This window comes from Molossus molossus, unplaced genomic scaffold, assembly GCF_014108415.1.
Source record: "Molossus molossus isolate mMolMol1 unplaced genomic scaffold, mMolMol1.p scaffold_m16_p_15, whole genome shotgun sequence".
NCBI classification, from domain to species: domain Eukaryota; kingdom Metazoa; phylum Chordata; class Mammalia; order Chiroptera; family Molossidae; genus Molossus; species Molossus molossus.
In genome coordinates this window covers 68552036-68570238 of record NW_023425350.1, presented here as the reverse complement: position 1 = coordinate 68570238, position 18203 = coordinate 68552036, and the positions used below count along the sequence as shown (strand labels likewise).

General features: G+C 56.5%; 1 protein-coding gene across 1 annotated transcript in view; it reads right to left on the bottom strand.

The window, feature by feature from the left end:
* The window catches only part of PAX8 (paired box 8), a 73843-nt gene extending 55886 nt beyond the window's left edge, over positions 1 to 17957 (bottom strand). Inside the window, exons 1-3 of the mRNA XM_036262442.1 lie at positions 17928 to 17957; positions 16078 to 16128; positions 15510 to 15612 (exon numbers count right to left, since the gene is read on the bottom strand). Of these exons, the coding sequence (XP_036118335.1) occupies positions 15510 to 15612; positions 16078 to 16128; positions 17928 to 17957 (184 nt within the window). The remainder of the gene's footprint in view (positions 1 to 15509; positions 15613 to 16077; positions 16129 to 17927) is intronic.
* Between the last annotated feature and the right edge of the window lie 246 nt (positions 17958 to 18203).

Here is an 18203-nt window from a genome sequence, read left to right as displayed (position 1 = left end):
ACTCCTCCAGGCAGTGACCAGGGTGCAAAAGCTCAGGGCAGGCAACTTGATGGCAGAACACCCTTCACCCCCAGACCATCCTTTACTGCCCAGAAGAGAGGGTGACCTCAGCCCCAAGATCCCAAAGCCACCTTCACAGGTCAAATTGAGTGACTGAGCTCAGCATTATAGTCTCTTCGAGAGAGAGAGAGAGAGAGAGAGAGAGAGAGATGCCCCCCCCCCACCCATGCTTGGGACTCGGTCTCTTCCAGAACCCGAGAAGCTGTGAACTCAGTCAGAGAGACCTGACTTTGTGACACAGCCCTGCTCTGAGCTGTGTGACCTTGGGAAAGTCAGCCCCTCAGTCTGACTCTGTTTTTTAAAAAGGCATGTATTACTCACAACCTATCAGCAGCGTTGTATGAAAGTGATTTGAAAACTGTTAAGAAACAGAGACGTGTGAGGGATGATGAATTCGGAGCAGTTATGACTATAATGCCAGGGTCTCCTCCCCAGGGTTTCCCCTCTCTTTCCTCGCTCCTCCCCTCACTCCCTCTCTCCTTCCCGCCCTTGTTTTCCACGTATGTCATAGTACAGATAGTTATTGAACATTTACTAAGTGCTGGGCCCTCTGCTAGACCTGGGGACACAGTGTGACCAAAACAAGAGTCATGTCATCATGGAACAAACATGTTGCGATGGGGTCGAAGTGAACAGCAGGAAGTGTGTCCCCCAGCTCACAGAGCAGGACACCTCACAGTCTTGGCTGTTCAGATGGGACCTCAAAGTGGGGCCCAAAAGGAAGAGGTGGAACTAGTTGGGCAAATAGAGTGCTGGAAGGAAGTAAAGATAGAATATTCTGGTATGGGGAGAATAAAAAAGACCACATGTGAAGGTCCCGAGGCCAGGGGGCACCAGGCACATTTAGGGGACTGAATTCACAGAAGTGCAGTTACAGTGTGTGTGTGTGTGTGTGCACGTGCGCACGCTTGAGCACGGTGGGGACGGAGAGATGGGAATGGGAAAGTGTACAGGGTCAGATCACACGTGATCTTATAGGCAAGTTATGGAGTGTGGACTTGATTCTAAAAAGCAGAGGGGAGTGTGTACAGGGATTTTATCGGGGGAAAGGCACTGCAGACTGATGTTTTAGAAAGTTTTCCTGGCTGCGGTGTGGAGAATGGGGTACAGCGGGAAGCTGTGCTCCCATAGCCCCCCGAGGGCTGCCGGGAGCAGTGTGCTGGGAGAGGGCGGGTGGCGATGGGCGGTGGAAGGGCTGTCCGAGTCAGCCGTGGACTCCAGTGCACCCTGGTCTGGCTGCAGAAGGACCCAGCGCTGTGAAGACCCGTCTCGGGGCCCCGCCCTCTCTCCCTGTGTCCTCTGGAGGCTCAGAGCTTGGTCCCCCAGAAGTGGCGGCCACCACAGGCCCTTCTGGCTCTTCTCCTCATGGCCTGGGAGATGCTTCTGTCTGACAGCAGTCAGAGCAGGTAGAAGAGGAGGCAGGAGTTGGTCCAGGACCCAGACCACACAGGTGGGCTGACAGGACGGGGAGGAGGTAGGGCCTAAACTTGCCAGGGTTTGGACTTCAAATCCCACCCCACTCTAAACCCGGAGAGTAGCCCTGAGGCTGAGCGACAGAGCAAGGCTGAGCAGGACCGAGGAGGGGTGGAAAGTCACAGAAGATATGTCTGCCTCTCGACAGGGCCTTTACAAAGTCCTGGCTGAGTGTCAGGAGGTTAGGGTCCCAGGCTCAGGACCGTGAGGAGGTCACTCAGCCTACCTGGGCCTTGGTGTTCCTGTCTCCATAAAGACGGGGTGTGTGGGAGGTGGACAGTGTCCTGACTCTCAGGTCACAGTGTGGAGGAGTTTCCCGAGCTGTACCCTGAGCAAGAACCATTCTCTCCACACCTGTGTTTTCTCCGTTTCATACAAAGTGCGAAAGGACAGCTTCCTTCCTGGTCTCCTTGGCGTGGCTCTTCGAACCCCGCGTGTGAGAGCTGGAATCCCGGGGTTGTAATGATGCTGTCGCCTGGCACACCTCCGCTCTCCACAGCCATGCACGCGGTCACACCCATCACCCACTGAACGCGCGGCAGGGCTTGTGCGCATCCCCACGTATCGCTCCTGCGTCCTCGATATAATACTGCAGAACACTGTATATAATACAACGTGTTATTCTATGGATTAGAGCAGGCATGAAATTCTAATACATTCCAGTTCACATTCAGGCTTCCTAGCGCAGAGAGCGTGACGCGTCCTACACCGCCTCCCAAGTCCTGTTCCGCCGCACATACCGCTCGGCCCTGTTCGGTCCCTCCGAGTCTCCTCTCCTCTCCCTCCATCCCGCTCCGGCCACCCTGGCCTCTGCTGTGGTCATGCCCCCAGGCTTCTCCCACTCTGGGCCTCTGCGCTGCTGCTTCCCCTTCGCTTGGTGCTCGCCCCCCACCTCCCATATTGGCTCAGCTCTCTCCAGGGACCCTCCAGCTGCACCCCTGCAACCCTCTCCGTTACTCAGCTCATTTCTCTCCGCCGTCTGACAGGCTACACGTCACGTCCTTGTTTACTACCTGTCTCCTCGAGGCGGGGAAGAGACAGGAGGGTGTTTTTGCTCATTTCGGTGTTCTCTGTGCCCAGAGCAGTGCCTGGCACACAGGAGGTGCCCAAAAACCTGTGTGCTGGCATGACTGATATCTGATGGAAGGAATGTGGTCGGCGGGGACAATGCTATGACCTCCCTGTGACGGGGCGCGTCAGGCACTGGGCACACAGCAGTTCACAGGACAAGCACTGGGCCGAGGTCTCAGCCGCGCGTGCCCCTCACTGGTTTTGGCAGCTGGAGGTTGAAGCAGGAACTCAGCAGCCCTAACATTTTCCTGGGGTGGTGCCTGCCTGTCCCTTCTTTGCTCTGGCAGCTGGGGATCCTCGGAGTAGAATCTGGGCGGGAGGTGGGCTCAGACCCTGACCAGAGTCAGAAAGAGGTGTAGAGGGAACAGCTCCCCCGATCCTCCTCCTCTTTGGCACTCAGTCCTGCCACGGAAGGCTCCAGAACTCTGGGCAAAGGTCACAGCACCTGCTGCCAGGGGAACATGTGACCATCTGAGCACTGCTGAGTTGGAACAAGCCACACAATCAGGTCATTGTGCTAAACATGCAGGTCCCCTTGCCAAGCCACGCCCCAGTCCACCACTGCCAGACCTTTTACAGGGGCCCCAAACTGGGGAGGGTGCTGTCCAGGAGCCCTGGGGGAGAAAGGGCTGCCCTGAGACCCAAGGAGAAGTCGATGGGAGAAGGAGGCATGAGCCCATCTCTCCCCATGAGGAGTGGCAGACCTCGACAACACCGCTACTATGACTGGTGACACCTGGACAGTAACACTGTCTTCCAACATTTGCTTTGGGTGGTAAAGACTGTGGATCACTGATCTTTTTAGAAATCCAAAGGTTTCCCTGTTTCCCTCCTGTCGTGACCGGGTCCAAGAATTCACACTCTGGGAGAGAGCTCTTCCTCCACAGAGCAGATCCTCCAAGGGTTTGGCTGCTGGACTCCAAGTGACCCTTCCAATCTCAGAGAGGGGGCGGGGGTCAGATGAGCTGCCAGGGAGGACGCCCCAGCTTCTTCACCTTCAGCTGCGTGGCCCTCAGCCACCTCACTTCTCTGAGCCCTGTGTCCTCACCTATCAAACGGGGACGACGACCTCTGCGGTACCTGAGGGTAGATGAGCTTCCAGGAAACAAGGTTCTGCACGACATGAGTGCGCTCGCCACTGGCCTTTCAGGAGCGAAGAGTCGCACTGGCCTTCACACCCAGCAGACCCTTGGGCAAAAATCACTGGTGGGTTTCACGCCAGAGGCCATGTGGCGACTGCGAGAGACCACCCTGGTTGGGTTGCTTATTTTTGTCACCGTAGGCAACGCCGATGAAGAGGGCACAATGGGGCGGCATTCAGCTTGCTGGCCGCAGCTGTCTTGATTCCAACAGGCAGGCGCGTAGGGAGTACTCCCTGGCTTGGTGTACTGCAAGGTTCCCGGGCCCTGGAGCGCAGAGAATGCCAAGAAGAGGCGCATCCGAATCAAGGAGCTTGAGGCCAAGCAGGGCCGCTGGGCCCTGGTTCTGCTTTGCCACCATCCTCAGTTCACCTTTCCACCGAGGGCGAGCGACCCAGCACACAGCACTCGCCTCTCCCCACCTCACCTGTGGCAAAGAAGTTGGCCCAGAAGCAGAACCCAGACGACCAGAGGCTCTTACCTGTAAGCCTAGCGCCTGGGGCCCAACACGTGATTTCTGTGCCCCGGTTTGTCTTTCCAGGGTCATCCTCCAGGGGACACCAGTCTGGGCGAGGGAGGGGCATTACAATGGATGGGCACCAATTACACGTGCTGTCTGAGGTGCCACCCCCACCATGGGCCCTCCTCTGTGCCTCGTCCCTGAGGAAAGGGCCTCAGACCTTGAACTTTGGAATCGGGGGTCTCGGAGGTCTGCTTTGGGTCCTGCACAAGGACTCGGCCTCAGAGCTCCAGTTGCCTCACCTATGAGATGGGGATACTTTCAAGGGCTGCCTGAGGATGAAATGAGATGAGATCATGGCCCTGGGCCCCCTGCTGCTTGGGACGCAGAGCCTGACTCTATTTTTCACTTACCCGGACACTTGGGGCCAATCGCTTCCACCAGACAATTTCAAATCTGGGGTCTGAGAGCTGGGTCCCCCGGCCTGAGCCAGTCCGCGATGTCACAGCTATTCCAAAGCACACGGGAGCCCTCCCTCTTCCTGGCGCCGGTCTTCGCCCACGCGGCGGTGGGCCGCCCCTCCTCTGCGTGGGCGGCAGGAGCGCGTGGAAGCAGGGCCTTGAGGAAAGGGGGAACCGTGCGCCCAGCCGGCTTCACCCCCACCAGCCCCGCAACTGGTGCGACCTGCTCCAGGTCCTTCCTCCCGGCTCCTCTCCAGGCTCCTTCTTGCAATGAAAAGCATGTAGTTTTCATTAGCATGGGACCTTTTCTTTAGGTAGCCTCAGTTCAGAACTAGCAGGAGGCTCACTGAGCGTGGTTGCACCAAGTCCCAGGCAGGCCTGCCGCGCCCGGTGTTCCTTCCCCGCGAGTCTTTGTCCCTGCGGCCCGGGTCCCTGCTCCCTGCGCAGCAGGCCGAGCTGCGGTCTCCGCCCTGCGCCCCAGCCTGGTTCAGTCCCGGGACCCCCTCTAGGAAGCGCATTACGGACACATCTCCCTTGGTCCTGCAAAGCCAGGGCAGGCCCTCCTGGCCCTTCAGAATCCACGAGGAAGGTGTTTTCCAATGACCTATATGTTTGCCAGACACTGCACCAGGTCCTGTGGCATTTCAGGACGAGTCACAAGTCCTGCCTGGAAGGAAGAGGCCCACGGAGAAACTGTTGGAGAGCACACCAGGGCCTGTGATGTCAGTAACAATTTGCCTGAAGGAGCTCTGGCTTCATAGGAAGGCAGGCTGCCAACTGCCAGTTACACCAGACCCTCCCTGACCACCATTAAAGAGAAGATTCTGATGCTTAGGAAAAATCAGGCAGGTTCACAAAGGCCACATGGATGGTCTCCACACAGGCCAGCTGGTCTCCCAGGCCCACCTCGTCCCTCTCAGGAGGAGAGAAAGGGTACACCTTGGGGAGACCAGGTGCTCATGCGCTACCCAGAGTATGAGACGCAGGCCTGGGAGGCTACATCGGGCACCTCAACCTCGTGGTCTGGATTCCTCAGCAGCCTGCTCAGGGCTCCCCAGTCTTCTCCATCACCAGGCGGTACCCACCCCTCCAGCTGCCCCAATGTCTCAAGGCCCGGGAGACAAGAGCAGAATAATAGCCTAGTTTAAAAAAATTTTTTTTTTCTTTATTGATTTAAAGATAGAGGGAGAAGGAGAGATGGAAACATCAATGAGCGAGAACATTGATTAGACACCTCCTGCATGCTCCCCACTGGGGATCGGGCCCACAACCTGGGCATGTGCCCTGACTGGGAATTGAACCAGCGACCTCTTGGTGCATGGGTCAACGCTTGGCCACTGAGCCACACCAGCAGAACAGCAGTCTAGTTCTTACAGATGAGGAAGAGGAGGTGCTTATCTCTGCTTATAGTGTCCCTTTTCCCAGACTGATTCTGAAGCCTCAGCTCCCGACCTCTATGAAAGGAAGTTTAGCTCTTCCTTCCTACAGATCCCTTCCACTTCCTTAGACAGAGATGGGCACCATGGGTGGGGTGCTGGGATTACTGGGATTTCATCTATGCAGTGTCTGATGCAGAGTGGACACTCAATAAAGAATGAGTGAATGAATGAGTGAATGAATGAATGGGCTCAGAGCTACAGCCAGACTTCCATGTAAGAGACAGAGGAGAAAACAGATATGGACCCAGTGTGGAAAGGGTTCAGACCTCTTATTCACTGGCTGTGTCCTGTGTTTTTCCCGGGTGTCGACACCAGGGCTGTATCATGTCAGCCCTGCTGCAAAACTCCAGTGGAAAGCGGGCAACATGCCCTCTCACTTGACTATGTGAAGCTCTGGAACTGGGACCCCTCGGCCCGGGAGGGCACGGGTGAGCTCAGGACTTGTGTTGAGGTGTGTTTTCAGTAGCTCATTCCCTTTCTTGCCAAATAGAAGATGGAAGTCTCTCATTAGCATTTTCTCAGCCACAAACCCAGAGTGGACTGAGCCCTCCCTTCTCCGTCTCCGATGCCATGAGTGTGCGGCAGGAAGTGGGGACAGGGAGACAGCCGCAGACAAGAGCCGCAGCTACCACCCACAGAGTACTATTTTTTTCCTCTTATTTTTATTGTTTTGTTGTTATTGATGTTAATACTCACCCGAGAATATTTTTCCATTGATTTTTAGATAGAGTGGTAGGAAGGAGGAAGGGATACAGAGAGAGAGAGAGAGAGAGAGACATCTATGTGAGAGAGACACATCAATTGGTTGCCTCCCACATGCCCCCATCTGGGACCGGGGATCAAACCTGCAACCAAGGTACGTGCCCTTGACCGGAATCAAACCATGACCCTTCCGTCTGCAGGCTGAGACTCTAACCGCTGAACCAAACCAGCCAGGGCCACAGAGCATATTTCAATAGCATCTCCTATTACCCTCATGAGCAGTTGATGAAATTATGTTGATCTGGTTCATAGATGGACAAAGTAAGTTTCTGATGGGTTAAATAAACCTACCCAAGGTCATCTAACTGAGCGTTGGGGCCAGGATTTGGACCCAGACCCTCCAGTTCCAGAGACTAGGGGGTTGGGGAAGACAATCTGAAAGGCAACTAGAACCTGGATAAGACCCCTGAATCCAGGCTTGGCCTTCTTGGAGATTGGCCTCCATCAGGTTGCCCATTGTGGGCTTTGGGTTGTTTCCTGAGAAAAAGATTTGTTTTAATAAATTCTCGGAGTCACAGTGCCTTAATTGGAGGGGAACTTTGATGAACCACTTTATCCACAATATTCATGAGTAATTCTAATTTTAGTTCCAGTCCATAAACTGGAGGGACACGTTTTATTCCGTTTACCACCCAAAAAGTAGTCAGCCTCCAAGATGGTCCCCATGATCCCTGCCTCCTGGTATTCATCCCGTGTGTCGTCACCTCTCACATTCCACTAGGGATGGTTCCTGTGACCCAGGGTAGGGCAGAAGTGATACGTCACTTCCAAGGCTAGGTTGTAAGACAAGGCTTCTGTCCTCCTGTCTCTTGGGTTACTCTTTCTGGAGGAAGCCAGCTATCATGTCATGAGGACACTCAGGCATCCCCCTGTGTAAACCCATGTGACAAGGACCTGAGGCTTCCAGTCAACAAGTGTGTGAGGAAGACATCGTGGATGCAGATCGTCCAGCCTCAGCGAAGCCTGCAGAGGACCACAGGCCTGGCTGACAGCTTGCTGGAAACCCCCCGAGAACCCCTGAGCCGGAACCACCAGCTGGGGAGCTCCTGGATTCCCGAGCTCCGGCACCAGTGTCGGACACTGCATGTCTGTTGTTCTAAGTGCTGAGCTTGTGGTAGTTTGCCGCATGGCAATACGGAGCTGGTATTAGCCTCGCTCTCCTGTCTGCTCTGAGAAACTACTCTTGGCCATAGGAGTGTTTTGTCAGCAGACTGTTCAAAGAATGATTTCACCGGTAGAGCAGAAAGCAGAATTTCATCTTTCGTTTTTGTCCTAAACTGACTTCCTCAAGCTGTCAGCCTGCCTCTAGCACTGACTGAGGTTTGGAGAGCGTGCCCAGCAATTCATTCTTGGCATTGTGGATGTGACTGTGATCAGTTCCCAGAGCGGATCCTCCCAGCAGCTGGTCTGGGGACAGCAGGGATGTCCCTGGAATCCAGTCGATGCTTGATTCTGCTTTGGCTGACATTCTGGCTGAGACAAGGGGTCATCTGGAGGAGGGGTCACAGGCCTTTTCTGGAGACCAGTCTGGAAGAATGGCGGTGGTGAGGACGGCAGCAGCTGAGGCTGGTAAGACTCACCTTTCAAAATACAAGAAAAAAACAGTCCCTGCATTTTGTATCTGTGTGTGTGGAGGGCGTGGTCCTTCCGTTCAGTCTTCAAAGAAGTGGAGATCAGACCACACCGGTTCAGTTTCACGAGGTTTGCTTGTTACTTTTTCCCTAGCTCCTGTACATTTCTCAGGAAAGGGAGCTGGGGGAGGGGGGAGCACAGAGTGGGAGAAGGGCAGTGGAAAGGGCAACAAATGTCCCAAGGCCCTGAGGACTGAGGCAAAGAAAACAGCGAGTCCCTGAGAAGCTGGTCCAGCCCGTGAAGGAGCTGTGGGCCCTTGTCCCGGGATCCCCAGACGGTGTCCCCTGCTTTCTTTCCATTGGCTGGACTCTGCCTGTAATTCAGGTCAGTGCCACCAGGGGGAGAAGAGTTTGTGTTGCACTCACGACATGATTTCCCATGGGTGTGGGTAACTGAGAAGATAGGGTTTCACCCTGAAGTTTACACTGCTTCCACACACACACACACACACACACACACACACACACACACACAACTAATTCCTGAGAAAGGACTCCTCCACTTGCCAGCGTTGTAAATTTGTGGAAGCTGCTCATCCCTAACTCCTCTGCAGAACTTTGTTGCCTCATCTTCAGAGTGATGGGGTCAAGAGAGTGTCTTCCATTGTCCTGCTCTGAAATTGTTAAAGTCCCATCCTAATGACTGCATACTAACTGTTTACCCTATTTCCAAATAAAGTCACGCTCATTGGTAGCGGGGATTAGGACTTCAACATATCTTTTTAGGGGGCACCATCTAGCCATAGTGCTGCCTAACTATTCGGTCCGCTCATTCCTCGGCTCCCTGTAATCAGGTTCTTTCCACGCTGTGCTGCTCACACAGTTCCCTGAAGGTCACCAGTGCCAAATTCAACGGCCTTTCTCAGTCCCTGTCCTTGTGACTGCCCTGCAGTATTTGTCATGGTCACCTTTCCCTCCTTCCTGAGCCCTCTGCCAGCTCAACCAACACCCAGGTCCTGGGGCCACCTGCGGTCTCCCACCTCTGGATCATTCCAGGTGTGCCTTCTTCTCTGACTCTGCGCTCCCCACCTCCAATGTAAGGTGCATTTGAATACTGGGGACTGGCTCATGTTCTCTTCTCTCAACACCCTCTGCTCCGGCCAACTCCCAACCTCCATGCTCCAGCGCTCTCTTCTAAGTAGATAACACATATCTCTTTCTGGCCTGTCTCCCGAGCTCAAAGCAAGCATGCCGCTTGGAAATCACCGAAGAGCCTTGAAGGTAGCAAATCCCAAGCGGGACATTTCCTCTTCACACACACACACACACACACCCTGATCAAAGAAACAGCTCGCTTCTCCGCCCGGCTTCCCTATTACTAGTACAAACACCACCATCCTCCCATTCCTTATTTTTCAAGCATCTGTGTAGGTCTTTGTGAAATTGTTCCGAGACGTTCAGACATACTGCTGCACTTTGAACGTGGACAGACACCTGCGAGAGTGGGAGGGACCAATCCAGTGAGAGGTCCTTACTGCCGTGATTGTGATCCCCTCTCTAGATGCAGGCTGTTGAGGCCAGGGGACGCATGGACTCCCCCTGCCTCTGCTGGCTGAGACGCTCAAAGCAACAGCAGGAAAAGTATAAGTAGCAGACAATTTAGTTTCATAACCAGTGAGGCCCAAGTTTCCTCTCTCGAATGCCTTTTGACTTGGAATATAAGATTTGCACTTTAATTCTGCATGTTTTCCCCAAGCCTCTGTAGAGTGCCTTGCACACAGCCGGCTTCCTGCGAAGGTGGGGGTGTGCTGGAATTTGCCTGGGTGCTCATCTCAGCCGTAAGACCCAATCCACTCGCACTGAAGGATCTGTAAATAAGCAGCGGATGCTGCTTCTCTGCAGCTCAGCTCCCAGAACCCCCATTCCCTGCACAGCCAGAGAGCATAATAATTGTGATGTTTAAGATTCAGGCTGGAGCCCTGGCCGGATTGGCTCAGCAGTTAGAGCGTCGGCCTGCGGTCCAGAGAGACCCGGGTTCAGTTCCCGCTAAGGGCATGTACTTCAGTTGCAGATTGTCCCCAGCCCTGGTTGGGTCTTGCGGGTGGCAGCCACTCGATGTGTCCCTTTCACATCGATGTTTCTCTCTCTTTTTTCCTCTCCCTCCAGCTCTATCTGAATAAAAAATGGAAGAATGTCCTAGGGTGAGGATTAAAAAAAAAAAGAGCATGATTTGTGCCCTGGCGGGTTTGGCTCAGCGGTTAGAGTGTTGGCCTGCAGACCAGAGAATCCTGGGTTCGGTACCTGCTAAGGGCACGTACCTTGGTTGCAGTTTGTCCTCAGCCCTGGTTGGAGTCGTGTAGGTGGCAAACACTCAATGTGTCTCTCTCACATCGATGTTTCTCTCTCTCCCTTCCCCTCTCCTTCCTGCTCGGACGATAAATGCAAAAAAAATAAAAAAGATTCAGGCTGGAGTGGACTGTAGAGATAACCTGCTTCCACCCCTTCATTTCCTCCACAAGGAGGCAGCCATTGAGACATTGGGAGACTTCCCCAGGGGCCCCTGTGTGGCCCCCTTACATGCTACCTGCCTTTGTTCACCTTCTCTTTAGAAAGGAGAGCATCGGGCTCAGATGGCATTCCCGGGACAGGCAGAGGAAGCTGCGCTGAGCTTCCAGCCTGCAGCGTGTGGGGATGCAGTCCCGCTGCCCACTGCACCCAGCCGCACCCTGCCGCACCCAGCCGCACCCTGCCGCAGCCTGCCGCAGCCTGCCGCAGCCTGCCGCACCCAGCCGCAGCCTGCCGCACCCAGCCGCACCCTGCCGCACCCAGCCGCACCCAGCCGCACCCTGCCGCAACCCGCCGCACCCTGCCGCACCCTGCCGCAGCCTGCCGCACCCTGCCGCACCCAGCCGCACCCCGCCGCACCCTGCCGCACCCTGCCGCACCCTGCCGCAACCCGCCGCACCCTGCCGCACCCTGCCGCACCCTGCCGCACCCAGCCGCACCCTGCCACACCCTGCCGCACTCAGCCGCACCCTGCCGCACCCTGCCGCAACCCGCCGCACCCTGCCGCACCCTGCCGCACCCAGCCGCACCCAGCCGCACCCTGCCGCACCCTGCCGCACTCAGCCGCACCCAGCCGCACCCTGCCACACCCTGCCGCACTCAGCCGCACCCAGACGCACCCTGCCGCCGCACTGTGGACACGCCGGCCGGCAGCAAAGCGCCTCGGGAAACCTAGAGCGATAGTGTCCTGGCTGGATCCTGAGTGTCTGGAGCGCTCAGCACAGGGAGGAGGGAAGACAAGGAGCATTTGGGGTCGCCAAGTATATGTTTTGTTCTCAAGGACTCTGTTGGGATCTTAAGGCTTCTTTCAGGTTTACGGTTGTAACACAAATAAGTAAGAACAAACTGGTTCGCATACTCACAACTGTAAACCTACGTTTGCCCACTTTTGTATGTATGTGACTATGGGGGTCTGTACTCTGCCTTGTCTTGATGCAGCAGTTTATATGCAGCAAGACAGACCAGGGTTACAGATCTATTTTATCTTACATGTAATTTAATATTTTATTCTCTGTGTGTGTGTGAATGGGTGCGCAGGATGGACCGGGTCCAGGCACAGGGACCTGAGGGCTCCGGGAGATGCCACGTGCTCAGGGAAGGCCTCTGGAATCTGCGTTTTTGCTCACGGAGCCCACGGACAGGGTCTGGGATGCAATAGGAGGAAACAGAGGTTTGGCGAGATGGACTCATGGCAACCAAGTCCCACCTGTCTGTCCGCAGCATAGAAGGATCAGCACCACTGCCCCCTCTCCATTTCCCCGGCTCCTGCGGCTGCCACCTGTCTGCTTCCCATCGAGGCCACAGCGCCAGCTCTGGATGGAGGAAGTGGTGGCGCCGTGTGGCCGCGCCCCTCTCGGGAGCCAGGCGCTCGCAGTCACTCCTGTGGTCCCCTCCGCAGCCGTATGAGTTTGGCGATGATTTCTTAGCGTGCAGTTAAGGAGTCTTCACTCAGAGAGGTTAAAAATTGTCCTGGGGTCACCCAAGTCCTCGCCGCACTGCTGGGGAAACTGAGGCTCGGATCAGCACCACCCAGGCCTCCTCCGCAGCCCCTCCCACCCCAGGAGCTCACCTGGGCCAGGCGGGAGGCGGCTGCAGGGGGACGCATGGGGGCCTCGCCTCCTGCCTGACAGGCAGAAGATAAACAGCTTCCCGTTAAATCTCGCTTAAAGCTGATATTTATAAATTTATTCAGCTGTGTTTACTGAATCGCGAGAATGCCTAATAACATAACGTGCTTCATCTCACATGTTCCTACTAATGAGAATGCAAGTATTGCTTAATTTTTTTTAACATTTCATTTGCTTTTCTCTCCCTCCATCTCCTCCTGTTGTTGTTGGCTTGAGTTTTAATCTGTTACCAAATTCTGAAAAGTTTGGCCTTTGGGCTTTAGTAAGGAGAAGGCCTGGGACCCTCGCGGGGCTGAGCCCTGTTCCCACGGGCTCTTTGCCCCCTGACTTCGGTGCCCGTGGGGTCAGGGTGCTGAAGGGAAGAAGCACGCTGATGGGGGAACAAACGTCTCCCCTATTTTCTGCTGCAGTTGGTAGAAGCTGAATAGTTTGGGTCAGAGTTACAGTATTTTGGGGTTTTAGGGACAGGGAACCTAAGGCAGCGGGCAGGGAGCGAGTGTCCTTGGCGTGGAGAGACAAGGGGGATGCCAGAATGACCGTGGACATGTGGGGTTTTGGTGCAGTGTGTGCGTGCGTGTGTGTGCATGTGTGTGTGTTAGAGACAGAGATAGAGAATGAGAAGAGACTCCACTTCTACCTCAGTTTGATCTGTTGAGTTTGTTAACATAAAGGTCTTGCATGGAACAGACGGACAGATCTCGGGGGCGGGGAGGGACAGGAACAGTTTAGCCAAAGAACATATATGCACATATGCAGAGCCCGTGGACACAGGCAGGGGTTGGATGGAAAGGGGGGAGGAGGGAGAAAATGGAGGGCATCTATAATATTGTCCAAAAATTTTTTTAAAAAGGTCTTCCCCTTGCTGCTTACCCCACTCGTTAGCTGTGCTAGCCACTAACTCTGGGCAGTCTTCAGCTGGCCAGGAAGAGCCCAAACCAGGGCTGGGAGAGAGGTCAAGAGCTCATCAGGCTCAGGAGGGTCCCTGAGGGGCGAGGACGGGGCGGCCTGGTCTGTGCTGGGCTTCCTTGGGGCTGGGTGGGTGGGAGGGGCAGCTGGCGGCAAGCTGCCGGGTGTGCCTTGGGGGGAGGGCACCGGGCTGAAGTCTGGGATCGGGAGCTGGGGCGGGGTGGGGCGGGACCAGGAGGGGGTGGTGGGCACGGAGAACAGAGGGAAGGGGGACAGGACCTGGGATGAGGAAGTGGGAAGAAAGATGAGATGGAGTCCGCCCTCGGCCCCAAGCGGCTGCTCTCTGTTCTCTTCCAGCCTCGTGGGATCCTCACATGTAGGTGTTTTCTATTTCTTCTCTCTTCCGAGCAACATGGAACTAAAACGTTTTTTAATTTTAATTTTAAAAAATGTATGACCTTAAATGTGAGAGTCGAATGGAATAATTTGCCTTCCCTGTCGAACCCCCTACGTGTGCCAACAAAGGGAGTGGTGACCCTGGCTTACCCGCCGGTCGCCCCTGCGGTCTCTGTGGTGCCAGAGGAGAGGCCTTGAGAAGGACACCAGCATCTGGCCCTGACCCCTCTGACCTTGGACGAGCCACGGCCTCTGTGGGCCTCATGACCTGGAGTGTTGGACCTTCTGGTTCTGTTCTGTGTGCAGGTTCTGGTCCGGGTGTTTCTCGCTGGGCGGGCAGAGCAGGGCCGGCCTGGTGTGGGTGGTGGCTGTTCTGAGAACGGCACTGACTACTTTTCTTTCCTTCCGGACGCAGAACGAGGCTCTCTTCCCTGGGCCTGGCATTTTAGGGGGGCCATGGCTTTTGGATTATCCAGGAAGCCTGGACCCCCATGGGAACCCAGGAGACGGGAGTCTGGGGCAAGGATGGAGCCTGCAGCTGAATGTCGGGGGCCCAGTTTCTCCCCAGGGCGGGAGTGGACCCAGCACCAGGTTCCAGTTCTGCCCATCAGTGGACTGTTCCTGGTGTCGTCCTCTCCCTGTCTGGACATCAGTGTCCCTGTCCAGGTGGTCATTAAATGACCACGCAAACCTCTCCAGCTCTGTCTGTGGCCTGGGCAGCCCTAAGCCTTGGTGTCCTCACCTGTACCGCCAAGACCCAAGGGTTCCCTGGGCCAGCACATCCTGTCCATCTCACTGCTTCCCTGCGGGGCTGGGGACAAGCAGGTGGCAGGGATATCGGGGCGTTTGACGAATTTGAGGAGTAGAGAAGCCCCAAGCTCAGCCTCTGCTACCTCCTCCTGCTCTCCCCACAAAATTCAGTCCTCTCCCCTGCAGCCCACGTCCCGTCCACATGCACCCCTCTGAGGCCCGTCAGGGTGCTCGGCCGTCCCCTGCAGCCCACGTCCCGTCCACATGCACCCCTCTGAGGCCCGTCAGGGTGCTCGGCCGTCCCCTGCAGCCCACGTCCCGTCCACATGCACCCCTCTGAGGCCCGTCAGGATGCTCGGCCGTCCCCTGCAGCCCACGTCCCGTCCACATGCACCCCTCTGAGGCCCGTCAGGATGCTCGGCCATCCCCTGCAGCCCACGTCCCGTCCACATGCACCCCTCTGAGGCCCGTCAGGGTGCTCGGCCGTCCCCTGCAGCCCACGTCTCGTCCACATGCACCCCTCTGAGGCCCGTCAGGATGCTCGGCCGTCCCCTGCAGCCCACGTCCCGTCCACATGCACCCCTCTGAGGCCCGTCAGGGTGCTCGGCCGTCCCCTGCAGCCCACGTCCCGTCCACATGCACCCCTCTGAGGCCCGTCAGGATGCTCGGCCGTCCCCTGCAGCCCACGTCCCGTCCACATGCACCCCTCTGAGGCCCGTCAGGGTGCTCGGCCATCCCCTGCAGCCCACGTCCCGTCCACATGCACCCCTCTGAGGCCCGTCAGGGTGCTCGGCCGTCCCCTGCAGCCCACGTCCCATCCACATGCACCCCTCTGAGGCCCATCAGGGTGCTCGGCCATCCCCTGCTCCTCCAGGTTCTGCAGCAGCAGCAGCAGCAGCAGCAGCAGCAGGAACTTCCTCTTGACACCCCCCTGTGGGCCCAGTGCTGTTTGGGGTTCCCCAGGGAGGAGGGGGAGGAGCACCGGGGCTCATCCCTCTCTTTTGTGTTGCTTCTCCCTCCCACTTCCGCTCCCTGCACTGCTCCCGGTGACCTTTCACCCCTCCCTCGGATGTCCTTCAAAGGCAGCTCCTGGGGTTAATAACTTTGGCTGGCAGCCCCACACAAAGCCAGGGCCCGGAACCATTGTCTGGAGGACAATGGCCGAGCAGCCCAATAATGAGGCCTCCGCAGTGTTGTCTGACGTCCTACGTTGCCCTGGCGAAGGAGGAGGGGCGCGGGGCTGCCCTGCCCTCGCCTCCTGCAGATGAATTATTCCCCTCGCCCATGGTGGGTCCTCCTGAGGGGGCACCAGGCTCCTGCACCCTCCAATCAGCCACTCTGTACGCCGGCGGACATCACCCGAGACACCCCGACACACATACCGCTCTCAACTCACGTTCTGCGCTCCTGTTCCAGGTGGGGGCACCTCACAGTTTAGTGCCTGGTTCTGGCAAAGCGGCAGGTGGGGAGATCTCAGCACGCCACCTGACGGCAGGCTTGTGGCACTTTCTGGAGCCAGCCTGAACTCTTCCCTTCCTGGCTGTGTGACCTGGGGAAGCTGGGCAACCTCTCTGAGCCTCTGCTTAAGTCAGGGTGGGCGGGAACCAGGAGGAGGGCTCTCAACCTCGGGACAGCCATGCCCTGGCCACTCTGTGGGTGACGAGGACTCCTCCAGCTGTGGGGGTGGCCCTTCCTCAGTTATAATCTAACTTCTTTTCATGCAGGCCCCTGCCTGGTGTCCCAGACCAGACTGTAAGTTACTCAGGGACATACCGGGTCACATGCTGTCTGCACTCTGCTGGGCACTCGGGGTCCCGATGAAGCCACAGGGAGGGGTTGCTGAGGCTCCGGAGTGTCCTCAGGCCTGCCGTCCACTGGAATTACCTGGAGAGGCTTAAAGCTACCCAGAAATTGTGACCTAATTGGCATGGACTGTGTGTGTGTGGGTGTGTGTGTGTGGCAGGTGGGAATATTTTGCCATGCAGGTAAAGGAACCCTGATTTGTACCCTCAGAGCACCTGCCACCTCTCATCTGTGCCTGGGCACAGCCCTTCTTCAGGGGGAGAGACGACTCTGATGACTTCCTTGATGTCCTTGAACACAGCGTTCTCTTTACTGCTGCTTTGTGCTAAGAAAATGATTTCGGTGTAGCGAGGGTTTTCTTTTTAAATCAACCATGCTGAGAGATAATATAAATATATTAAAATGTGTGAGTTTTGACAGATATCTGCATCTAGATAACTACTGCTTCAGTCAACGTGCGGGCTAAGCTGTCACCCCAGAAAGGCCCCGTGAACACGAGGCTTCCCAGCGTCCGGGGTGGTTGTGTGGCGCAGCAGTCTGACCCCGGCCTGGCCGCCTCAGCTGCAGCCACCGACTGGCTGTGCAGGGCGAGCTCCGCCCCCCTCCGCGTGCGCAGCGTCGCTGTCGCCGGGGGATCAGCTGAAAGGTGGTCCTGCCCAGGCTGTGCCTGGGACCCTGCATTCCTAGGCAGCTCAGCCACACTTCCAGGCTCCTAGTCTCTTGTTTGCAGATGAGGGAACGGAGGCTCAGAGCTGGAATGTGGGCAGCTTGCAAACCCTGGTCCTGAGCTCCTGGCCAAATGACCATTGCGCCCCATTGTCCTCCAATCCTTCTTTTTTTGATCTCTGCCCAGACTATAAATCCCGCAAGAGGTAGGAGCATATTAACCCCTCCGGCTCTTTCCTTCTGAGTGTTTCTGCACCCCCCACCTGCCCTGCACCCACATGAGTCACTCTCGGGGAAAGGACCCCTTCCTCTGCCTGTTTCTGAAAGAACTGCCAACTCCTATCAACATCTGCCTCCCCTGGCCCACTCTTGTCCTCACTGCGTGTTGATTCAACCGGATGACCTAGTGTTTATGAAACAAGCGCTGGGTGGGGTAAGGTAAACCAGAGCTGTGATGAAGTTAATCGGATGCAGTTGCATAATAGGTTATGTGGGCAGGGAGAGACCTTGGCCGCCCAGCTCAGTCCCCTGGTTTTACAGAGAGCCCCCCACGCCCCGCCCCAGCCCCAGGTTCCAGCGAGGACCAGGCAGAACCCACTTCCAGGAGGAGCAGGGGTGTGAGGAGGACCCAGAGAAAACTGTGGGGGAGGCAGAAGAAAGGGCGGGCGTCGTGGCCGGGGGAGGGGAGACGCTGCTGTGGAACAGAACCTCTTTTCACAGAGGAGCTGGGGAGGAGGTCCGGGGACGTGGCTGTCCACACAGCGGGCATAGCCTCACTGCCAGGACTCCAGTGTGGTTCTCCTCCATCCCATCCCTCTGAGCACCGTGCGTGGGGTCCCCCGGGGAGCACCACGAGGCGTGCGCCTGGGTGGTCTGAGGGTCAGCCCTGAGCCCTGGAGATGCCTGGATTAGAGAAGAGGAGAGAAGGTGTTTGGTCTGGGGCTTGGGGACCATGTTCAGAGTTGGTGAGTCCTGTGGAATTTCAGGAGAAGCAGGTTCCACTTCAGCCTCGGGAAGAACTGGGTTCTAACACCCATCCTGAGACTAAGCCGC